At 34.8% G+C, this 12,175-nt stretch overlaps 1 protein-coding gene across 1 annotated transcript in view; it reads left to right on the forward strand.

Annotated features, from left to right (window-relative positions):
• CFAP47 (cilia and flagella associated protein 47) overlaps positions 1-11,866 on the forward strand; it is a 533,433-nt gene extending 521,567 nt beyond the window's left edge. The window contains 2 exon segments of the mRNA XM_032618881.1: positions 10,788-10,956; positions 11,810-11,866. Coding sequence (XP_032474772.1) covers positions 10,788-10,956; positions 11,810-11,866 — 226 coding nt within the window.
• The last annotated feature ends 309 nt before the right edge of the window (positions 11,867-12,175 follow it).

Raw genomic sequence — 12,175 nt, forward strand, 5'->3', positions numbered from 1 at the left:
GCTTTTGTTTGTTGGATAATTTTTAATCACAGTCTCAATTTCAGTGCTTGTGATTGGTCTGGTTATGTTTTCTGTTTCTTTCTGGTTCAGTCTTGGAAGGTTGTGCTTTTCTAAGAATGTGTCCATTTCTTCCAGGTTGTCCATTTTATTGGCATATAGTTGCTTGTCATAATCTCTCATGATCCTTTGTATCTCTGCAGTGTCAGTTGTTACTTCTCCCTTTTCATTTCTAATTCTATTGATTTGAGTCTTCCCCCTTTTTTTCCTGATGAGTCTGGCTAATGGTTTATCAATTGTGTGTATCTTCTCAAAGAACCAGCTTTTAGTTCTATTGATCTTTACTATAGTTTCCTTCATTTCTTTTTCATTTATTTCTGATATGATCTTTATGATTTCTTTCCTTCTACTAACTTTGGGTTTTTTTTGTTCTTCCTTCTCTGATTGCTTTAGGTGTAAGGTTCAATTGTTTATTTGAGATGTTTCTTGTTTCCTGAGGTAGGATTGTATTGCTATAAACTTCCCTCTTAGAAGTGCTTTTGCTGCATCCCATAGGGTTGGGTCATTGTGTTTTCATTGTCATTTGCTTCTAGGTATTTTTTGTTTTCCTCTTTGATTTCTTCAGTGATCTCTTGATAACTTAGTAATATATTGTTTAGCCTCCACAATATCTAGTCTCATAGCACTGTGGTCCAAAAAGATACTTAATATGATTTCAATTTTCTTAAATTTACTAAGGATTGATTTGTGACCCAAGATATGATCTATCCTGGAGAATGTTCCATGAGCACTTGAGAAGAAAGTGTATTCTGTTGTTTTTGCATGGAATGTCCTATAAATATGAATTAAGTCCATCTTGTTTAATGTATCATTTAAAGCTTGTGTTTCCTTATTTATTTTCATTTTGGATGATCTGTCCATTGGTGAAAGTGGGGTGTTAAAGTCCCCTACTATGGTTGTGTTACTGTCGATTTCCCCTTTCATGGCTGTTATCATTTGCCTTATGTATTGAGGTACTCCTATGTTGGGTGCATAAATATTTACAATTGTTATATCTTCTTCTTGGATTGATCCCTTGATCATTATGTAGTGTCCTTATTTGTCTCTTGTAATAGTGTTTATTTTAAAGTAAATTTTGTCTGATATGAGAATTGCTACCCCAGCTATCTTTTCATATCCATTTGCAAGGAATGTCTTTTTCCATCCCCTCATTTTCAGTCTGTATGTGTCCCTAGGTCTAAAGTGGTTCTCTTGTAGACAGCATATATACAGGTCTTGTTTTTGTATCCACTCAGCCAGTCTGTGTCTTTTGGTTGGAGCATTTAATCCATTTACATTTAAGGTAGTTATCAATATGTATGTTACTATTACCATTTTCTTAATATTTTTGCATTTGTTACTGTAGGTCTTTTCCTTCTCTTGTGTATCCTGCTTAGGGAAGTTCCTTAACATTTGTCGTAAAGCTGGTTTGGTGATGCTGAATTCTCTTAGCTTTTGCTTGTCTGTAAAAGTTTTAATTTTTCCATCGAATCTGAATGAGATCCACGCTGGGTAGAGTAACCTTGGTTGTAGGTTTTTCCCTTTCATCACTTTAAATATGTTTGCCACTCCCTTCTGGTTTGCAGAATTACTGCTGAAAGATCAGCTGTTAACCTTATGAGGATTCCCTTGTATGTTTTTTGTTGTTTATGCCTTACTGCTTTTAATATTTTTTCTTTGTGTTTAATTTTTGATAGTTTGATTAATATGTGTCTTGGCATGTTTCTCCTTGGATTTATCCTGTATGGGACTCTCTGTGCTTCCTGGACTTAACTATTTCCTTTCCCATATTAGGGAAGTTTTCAACTATAATCTCTTCAAATATTTTCTCAGTCCCTTTCTTTTTCTCTTCTTCTTCTGGGACCCCTATAATTTGAATGTTGGTGCATTTAATGTTGTCCCAGAGGTCTCTGAGACTATCCTCAATTATTTTCATTATTTTTTCTTTATTCTGCTCTCCAGTAGTTATTACCACTCTTTTATCTTCCAGGTCACTTATCCATTCTTCTGCCTCAGTTATTCTGCTATTAATTCCTTGTAGAGAGTTTTTAGTTTCATTTATTGTGTTGTTCATCATTGTTTGTTTGCTGTTTAGTTCTTCTGGGTCCTTGTTAAACATTTCTTGTATTTTCTCTATTCTATTTCCAAGATTTTGGATCATCTTTACTATCATTACTCTGAATTCTTTTTCAGGTAGATTGCCTATTTCCTCTTCATTTGTTAGGTCTGGTGGGTTTTTGCCTTGCTCCTTTATCTGCTGTATGTTTCTCTGTCTTCTCATTTTGATTAACTTACTGTGTTTGGGGTCTCCTTTTCACCACCTGCTTGTTCATAGTCCCCATTGTTTTTGGTGTCTGCTCCCAGTGGGTAAGGGTGGTTCAGTGGGTTGTGTAGGCTTCCTGGTGGAGGGGACTGGTGCCTGTATTCTGGTGGATGAGGCTGGATCTTGTCTTTCTGGTGGGCAGGACCGCATCTGGTGGTGTGTTTTGGGGTGTCTGTGACCATATTATGATTTTAGGCAGCCTCTCTGTTAATGGATGGACTTGTGTTCCTGTCTTGCTAGTTGTTTGGCATAGGGTGTCCAGCACTGTAGCTTGCTGGTCGTTGAGGGAAACTGGGTCTTAGCGTTGAGATGGAGATCTCTGGGAGAGCGTTCACCGTTTGATATCACATGGAGCTAGGACGTCTCTGGTGGACCAATGTCCTGAACTCGGGTCTCCCACCTCAGAGGCACAGGCCTGACACCCGGCCGGAGCACTAACACTCTGGCAGCCACATGGCTCAGAAGAAAAGGGAGAAAAAGAGACAGAAAGAAATAAAGAAAAAGATAAAGTTATTAAAATATCTTTTTTAATTATTAAAAATAAAAAAATTACAAAGTAATTAAAAAAAAGGAAAAGAAAGAAAGAAGAGATCAACCAAACCAAAAAACAAATCCATCAATGATAACAAGTGCTAAAAAGTATACTAAAAAAATAAAATAAAATAAATAAACGACAGACAGAACCATTGGACAAATGGTAAAAGCAAAGCAATGCAAACAAAATGACACACGGAAGCCTACGCATACACACTCACAAAAAGAGAAAAAGGAGAAAAAAAACCCTATATATTATATATATATAAAAAAAGGAAGAGAACAACTGAATCAATAAACAAATCTACCAATGATAGTAAACTGTAAGTACTAAACTAAGATAAGCATAAGACTAGACATAAATTAGATGCAGAAAGCAAAGACCAAGTCTACAGTTGCTCCCAAAGTCCACCACCTCAATTTTGGAATAGACAATGATTCATTGTCTATTCAGGTATTCCACAGATGCAGGGTACATGAAGTTGATTGTGGAGATTTAATCCGCTGCTCCTGAGGCTGCTGGTAGAAATTTCCCTTTCTCGTTCACACGGCTCCTGGGGTTCAGCTTTGAATTTGGCCTCTCTTCTGCATGGAGATGGCCTGAGGGTGTCTGTTCCCTCCCCAGACAGGACAGGGTTAAAGTAGCAGCTGATTTGTTTTTCTCATCTGGCTTATTTCACTTAGCATAATGCCCTCCAGGTTCATCCATGTTGTCCCTAATGTCCCAAGACTTCCTTCTTTTTTATGGCTAAATAATATTCCATTCTGTGTATATACCAGATTTCTTTATCCATTCAACTGTAGACAGACACTTAGATTATTTCCATATCTTAGCTTTTGTGACTAATGCTACAATAACATGGGAATGCAGATATATCTTTGAGATACTGATTTCATTTCCTTTAGATATACAATCCAGAAGTAGGATTGTTGGATCATATGGTAATTCCACTTTAGCTTTTTGAGGAAACTTCATACAGTTTTCCACAATGGCTGTACCGATTTTAAATCCCACCAACAGTGTTCAGTAGTTTTCTTTTTTCCACATTCATGCCAGCACTTATTTTTTGACTCTTTGAACAGGTGTGAGGTGATGGCCCACTGTGGTTGCAATTTGCATTTCCCTGATGATCAGTGATGTTGAGCACCTTTTCATATACTTGTTGGCCATTTGTCTGTCTTCTTTAGAAAAATATCTATTGAGGTCCTGTGCCCATTTTCCAATAGGGTTATTTGTGGGTTTTCTTGCTATTGAGTTGTATGAGTTCCTTATGTATTTTAGATATTACCCCCTATCAGATATATGGTATGCAAATATTTTCTCCCAGTCCAGAGGTTGCCTTTTCATTGGGTGATTTTTTTTCCTTTGCTGTGCAGAAAAATTTTAGTGTGATATAGTCCTACTTCTTTATTTTTGCTTTTGTTGCCAGTGCTTTTGATGTTATATCCAAAAAGTCATTTCTAAGACTAAGGTGAAGGATGTTTTCCCTTGTTTTCTTCTGAAATTTTTACTTTTGATTTATACAGGGTTTAGGTCTTATGTTTATATCTTTAATCCATTTTGAGTTGATTTTTGTTAGTGGTATATGAGAGGGGTCCAATTTTATTTTTTTGTATATGGTTATACCACTTTCCTAGCACCATTTATTAGAGACTATCCTTTCCCCATTGTGTATTTTCAGCAACTTTGTCGAAGATTAGTTGACTGTATATGTGTGCATTTATCCCCAGGCTCTCTGTTCTGTTCCATTGGTCTATATGTCTGTCTTTATTCCTGTATCATTCCATATTGATTACTGCAGATCTGTAATAAATTTTGAAGTTACTAAGTATGAGGCCTCTAGCTTTGTTTTTATTTCTCAAGATTGTTTTGGCCATTCAGAATCCTTTAAGATTGCATATGCATTTTACAATTTTCTTTTATTATTTCTTCAAAAAATGCCATTGTGATTTTGGTGGGGATTGCATTGAATCTGTAGACTGCTTTGGATAGTATGGACGTTTTAACAATATTGATTCTTCCTGTCCATGAATATGGAGATATCTTTCCGTTTATTTATGTCTTCTCTAATTTCTTTCATACTTGTCTGTTAGTTTTCAATGTACAGATCTTAACATTCTTGGTTAAATCTATGTCTAAGTACAGTTGACCCTTGAACAATATGGGAGTTAGGGGTGCTGACCTTCCAGCAGTCAACAGTCAGCCTTCCGTATATGTGACTCCACACCAACAGATTTGAACCAATTACAGATCATGTAGTACTGTAGTATATGTATTTTTAAAAATCCATGTATAAGTGGACCTATGCAGTTCAAACTTGTGTTGTTCAGGGGTCAACTGTATTCTTTTTCATGCTATTTTAAATAGGATTTTTTTTCATTTCTTTTTTCAAATAGTTCATTGTTAGTATATAGTAATGCAACTGATTTTTGTATGTTGATTTTGTATCCTGCAACTTTACTGAATTCATTTATTAGTTATAACAGTTTTTCCTGGAATCATTCTACAAATAAAATCATGTCATCTGCTAACAGAGATAATGATCTCAGAGGAAAAGCTTTTTTTTTTCAACATTGAGGATGATATTAGCTGTGGACTTTGCATATGTGGCCTCTATTATGTTGAACTAATTTTCTTCTATTCCTAGATTGTTGAGGTTTTTTTTTTTTGTCATAAAAGGGTGTTGAATTTTGTCAGATTTTTTTCTACATGTCTTGAGATGATCATGTGTTTTTTATCCTTCATTCTGTTAAAGTGGTTTATCATATTAATTGATTTTCTTATGTGGAACCTTCCTTGCATCCTATGGTTAAATCCTATTTGGACATGGTGTATGATCCTATTAATGTGCCATTGAATTCAATTTGATAGCATTTGTTGAGGATTTTTTGCATCTATATTCATCAAGGATATTGGCTGGTAGTTTTCTTTTTTTGTGGTGTCTTTTTCTGGCTTTGGCATCAGGATAAATTATACTTGGAAGTATTCCCTCCTTTTCAATATTTTGGAAGAGTTTAAGATGGGTTAATGTTAATTCTTCTTTAAATATTTGGTAGAATTCACCATCTGTTCCTGGGCTTTTCTTTGTTGGGAGGATTTTGATTATTGATTCAATGTGCTTAATATTTATGGATCTGTTCAGATTTTCTGTTTATTCATGATTCTGTCTTGGTAGATTACATTTTGGGGGGAATTTATTCATTTCTTCTAGGTTATACAATTTTTTGATATATAATTGTTCACAGCAGTCTCTTATGATCATTTTTATTTCTGGGGCATCAATTGTAATGTGTCCTTTTTCATTTATTATTTTATATATTTGTCTTCTCTTTTTTTCTTAATTAGTCTAGGTAATTTTGTTGATTTTGTTATTTTTCAAAAAACAAACTCTTAGTTTCACTCTTAGTTGATTTTTTTTCTATTGTGTCTTTGATTTATTTCTGCTCTACTCTTTATTATTTCCTTCTTTCTGCTAACTTTGGGTTGAGTTTTTCTTCTTTTTCTAGTTTCTTGAGGTATAGAGTTAGGTTATTTATTTGAGTTCTTTCTTCCTTTTTTTTTTTTTTTTAAATGTAGGCATTTATCACTATAAACTTCCCTCTTAGTACTACTTTTGCTGCACTCCACAAGCAATGTTGTGTTTTCATTTTCGTTTGTCTCAAGATATTTTCTAACATCTTTTTGACTTTTTCTTTGGTTCATTGGAAGTTCAAGATTTCATTGTTTTTTTTAAAATTAAAATTTGATTTTTAAATTTCCACATATTTGTGTATTTCCAATTTTCCTTCTGCTATTGATATCTAGTTTCATTCCACTGTGGTGGGAAAAGACAACTGGTAGGATTTCAGTCTTCTTAAATTTGTTTAGACTTGATTTGTGACCTAACATGCAGTCTGTCCTTGAGAATGTTCCATGTGCCCCTGAGAGGAATGTAAATGCTGTTGCTGTTGAGTGGAATACTCTGCGTATATTTGTTAGAACCATTTGTCTATAGCATTGTTCCTGTCTTCTTTTTTCTTATTGATCTTCTTTCTCAGTTTTCTATCCATCATTGGAAATGGGATTTTGAAATCTCCTATTATTATTCTATTGCTTTCTATTTCTCCTTTCATTTCTGTTAACCTTTGGTACATATATTTAGATACTCTGTTGTGGGGCATATGTATAGCTATAATATGTATAATCGTTATATCGTTCTGTCAAGCTGATCTGATATAAGGTCCTTCTTTGTCTTTTCTGACAGTTTTTTATTAAGTCTACTTTGCCTAATATAAATAAGGCCATCCATGCTCTTTTGTTTACCATTTGCCATCTTTCTTTCCTTTAAAACTTTCAGCTTATGTGTATTTTTAAACCCAAAGTTAGTCTCTTATAGACAGCATATACTTGGATCTTGTTTTTTATCCTATCAGCTACTGTCTCTTTTGAGTGGGGAGTTTGATTTATATTTAAAGTAATTATTGATAGGGAAGGACTTAGTATTGTCATTTTGTTGTTTTCTGTATGGCTTATAGCCCTTTTGTCCATCTTTTCTTCTCTTGCTGTCTTCCTTTTTGTTGTATTGATTTTTTTTCTAGTAACATGCTTTGATTCCTTTCTCATTTTCTTTTGGGTATCTTCTATAGGTGTTTTCTTTGTGGCTACCATAGGGCTTACATAAAACACCTCATAAGTTTAACAATCCATTTCAAGCTGATAACTTGACTTCAGTTGCATACAAAATCTGTACACTTTGTTAGTGATGTACAAATTACATATTTTATATTGTGTATCCATTAATATATTTTATAATTATAGTTATTTTTATACTTTTGTTTTTTAACTTTTATGCCACAATTAAAAGTGATTTATGTACCACTGTTACGCTATTGAGTTTTGTGTATTTTTCTATATATTTACCTTTACCAGTGGGCTTTATACTTTCGAATGCTTTTGTGTGGCTGTTTGGCATCTTTTCATTTCAACTTGAAGGACTCCCTTTAGCATGCCTTGTAAGGCAGGTCTAATGGTGATTAGCTCCCTCAGCTTTTCTTTGTCAGGGAAAGTATCTACTTCATTTTTGAAGGATGGTTTTTCTGGTTATAGTGTTTCTGTTTAGCAGTTTGTTTTTTATCACTTTAAATATATCATCCCTCTCATTTCAGGCTTACAAGGTTTCTGCTGAGAAATCTGCTGAGAGTCTTACAATGATTCCCTTGTATGTGATAAGTTATTTTTCTCTTGCTATTTCCAAATTCTCTTTTTGGCTTTGTTGACATTTTGATTATGCGTCTCATTGTGGAGTTATTTGGTTTCATCCTATTTAGAGCCTTTTGAACTTAATGAATCTGATGTCCATTTCCTTCCCCAGATTTGGGAAGTTTTTGGCCATTATTTCTTTAAATAAGCTTTCTGCCTCTATTTTTCTCTTTTCCTTTTGAGACTCATAATGTGTATATTGGTCCTCTTGATATTGTTGTGTAAGTCCCTTAGATTTTCTTCACTCTATTTTATTTATTTTTCTTTTTGCTCCTCTGACTGGATAATTTCACATGACTTTTCTTCAAATTCTCTGATTACTTTTGTTTGATCAAATCTGTTGAACCTCTAGTGAATTTTTCATTTCAGTGAAATTTTCAGCTACATTCCTCAGCTCCAAAATGTGTTTGGTCTTTTTTTATATTTTCTATCTCTTTGTTGAAATTCTCACTTTGTTCATGCATTGTTTTCCTGATATTGTTGAACATCTTCATGACAGTTATTTTGAATAATTTGTCAAGTAATTCCTATACCTCCATTTCTTTATGGTGTGTTTCTGGAGACTTATTTTGTTTCTTTAACAGGGTAATTTTTTTCTGTTTCTTCATTTTCTTTTTAACTTTGTGTTGGTATCTACACATTTGAAAAAAATAGCTACCTCTCCCATTCTTTACAGACTGGCTTTATACAGGGAAAGATCTTCACCAAGCAGTGCAACTAGAGACTCTGGGGGCCTCTCAGATCTTTTCTGTGAATATGTCTTTCTGATCTTGTGTGTGAAGATTACTAATTAGAGGGGCTTGCCAGCTTCTGTTTTCTCAGGAGTTTGTAATCTCTTGCTCCCTCTGGTGTCTGTCTTCTGTAGTGTGAGTACTCTGAAATAGCACACTGCCCAGATCTTTTTTCAGCAGCCTCTAGGCATCTAGAGTTTGTCATGTTCTCTCAGTTCCATAAGACAAGCAAGACAGAAATCAGAACCTTAAGCAGCCCACTGAAAAGCCAGAAATTTGGATGCATGTTCCTCTCTTCTTTTTCTGCACTTATGGAGAGCCTTCTGAGCTATATCAGTTTCTGTCTGCCATACCATGAGACCTCTGTAGAACCAGTACCCTGCCCAGCTCTTTTTTGTTCTCAGAAACTACCGTGCTTCTGGAGTGTGTCAGGTCTCATCAATACTTCAAGATAGGCAAGACGGAAGCCAGTTCCCCCCAGCAGCCCCACACCTCCAATATCCAGATGTTGGACGTCTGGTCCACTCTTCTCTTTTCTTCACCTGGGAGAAGTGAGACCTGAGAATTCCCTCCTAATCCTGTGGTACTGTGCTCAGGAGGGAGAGCTTGTGGTGACAGCATCCACAGATTTTCCTAATAGCTTCAGAGCAGCTGATTTTGCACTCACCTGGAGGGCAGAAGCCTCTTAACTGGTTTCAGAATTTCTCACAATGGAAATTGGCCTGCATATTTTTAAATCAGTGTCTCCATGGAACTGATCTGGGGCTTCCTATTCTGCCATCTTCCTGCCATCACCCCTCTGGATATTCTGTTTTATACGTCTCTTATTTATCGGATCATGCATCATTGCCTAGCACTGGTAATAAAATGTTTTAAAACGATAACAATCATAATGACTATATTAATATTAATTAGTCCTTGTCAGGTACTTTCCATGTGCCAAGAAAGATAATAATCTTTATGGGTATTATTAATTTAACAGAATGAAAACTGAGGTTCAAAAAGACTAAGCAAGTTGCCTGAAGTCATGCTCCCAGGTAGAGCTAAGATTCTAGTCTAAGCCATCTGTATCCATAGTCCACTTTCTCAGACCACCTACTATGATACTCAATACACATTTACTGAAAGGATCAGTGAATCCCAACCTGAATCTCCCATCTGCTCTTCTATGTTTCACTGTTGGATCTTTTCTAGGAAACTGTTCTTTACCTTCTGCCTGTATCTCCCCTGTCAGTTTGGATTTTAAATTCCTCACAACCTCCCATGTACTGTGCCTCTCTCCTGCTTTCTTCTACCAAGAAGTTCCTCAAATTCTTTCACAGTCTTCATCTCAAATGTAATCTACCTTGACTTCAAGATGGTCACTTGAATCTTAAATGTCACTCAGTTCACTTCAGATCATAGCAGCTCATCTTCAGGCCCAAGAATCTTTAATGAACCTGTAAAGTACTTATGTCTTACTTAGCAAGTGGAAAACTGAAGGAGAGTGAGCAAATGTCACATTGGAATAATAGTAAAAACAAAGGCTTTATGATAGCTGCTGTGGTCAGGCATTTTAGATATTAATTTATTTAAAAATAATTGAATTTTCATTTGTTATTCAGTTATTCAGTTATTATAGGGACAGCATTGTATTCTTTGTACACTATAAAAATAAAATGTGATTGAAAATATCTTTAAGATTCCATTTTTGTCACCCTGCAAAGAATGACATTTTTCGGTAATTTAAAAAATGCCTCCTCACTATTATTCTGTAAGCATTCCATAAAGTAACAAGTATCAGACTCACAGCTGCATAACAGCATTAATGTTTAACTGTAGTCCTATGCAACAGGATATAAACCAAACCCTACCCATCAAGTTCTCATAAAGAGAACAGGGTAATGATACAGTTTTAAAGGTTGATATTATATTTTTGTTCCAGAAATCCCGAGCCATTCACGGCATACTTCCTGCCTGGCAGTGATCCTGAGTTTTTTGTAAAACCTCAGGTTGGAGAACTTCTTCCTTTTGACACTGAAGGAACTCTAATAGTTGTGGGTTTTAAACCCAAAATGTACAGCAGGAAATACAAAGCAACATTAGCAATACAGGTGAGTTCTACAAAGGCAGTAGTCAAGAATGTTTGATGTCACAAAAGTCATTAAATGACTTTGGGAGAAAAGGTTTCACCCAATGATCACAGATAAAGAATAGCAACATTATTTTGTAAAAGTCAACATATTTCAACTGTTCTGTATTGTTTTAACTTCCTTTTGGTCAATAAAGAAATTTTAAATGTGAAGTATAGCCAAAAATATTGTTATCACCAGTGAAAATAGAAAATTATTTCTCTTCCATATTAAGGAATTGTGGAAGAGATAAATAATGACTGTAAAGTGATTTGTATAGTCACATATTATTTTCTGTAATAACCTATTCAAAGACTTTAGGTGATTTGCGATAGAGATTTTGAAACCTTTGATTAAGGGATAAGATGTTGTCAAAATGTTAAAGTCTAAAATGAAGAAAATTAAATAGAAGATAAAATTTATCTTGAATTGAAAAAAAAAAGATGTGAAATGGGCCATTAATGTAAAATAATGTTAAAATGATCATTTTATTAAAAGTTAAGGTAAGTACAATTCTGAAAATTTATCCAGTAAACAACACTTCTCCATAAAATTTCCCACATATATGCCACTAGGAACATTTTGGCTAAAGATAACTTTCAAGTTATTTCTGAAAAGATGCCTATTGCCACTGTCTGTTTTCAGTAGCACAGGCACAAGGGACTTGTAGTCTTGTTTTGAGACACAACTACTGATCCCAAAATGTCTACTAGACTTCTGAATCAGACATTAATTAAGCAGCACCATTGGCAGAAAAATGTGTTGTTACTGTTTTAATGAATAGAGAAAAATGTTGGATATTGCTTGAGAAAATTATTTTTATTTTTCATCTTAGAGTCCTTACAACCCAGGTAATAAAAATATAAAGCCTCTGGAGACTTGCTGCACATAACCCACTCCTGTGTTAGTATTTGATTTTAAATGATCATGTTGATGTATTTCCTTCTTTTTTTTTTTTTTTTACATCTTTATTGGAGTATAATTGCTTTACAATGGTGTCTCAGTTTCTGCTTTATAACAAAGTGAATCAGTCACACATATACATATGTTCCCATATCTCTTCCCTCTTGCGTCTCCCTCCCTCCCACCCTCCCTATCCCACCCCTCCAGGTGGTCACAAAGCACCGAGCTGATCTCCATGTGCTATGTGGCTGCTTCCCACTAGCTATCTATTTTACGTTTGGTAGTGTATATATGTCCA

The sequence above is a fragment of the Phocoena sinus genome, chromosome X, assembly GCF_008692025.1.
Source record: "Phocoena sinus isolate mPhoSin1 chromosome X, mPhoSin1.pri, whole genome shotgun sequence".
Taxonomy (NCBI): Eukaryota; Metazoa; Chordata; class Mammalia; order Artiodactyla; family Phocoenidae; genus Phocoena; species Phocoena sinus.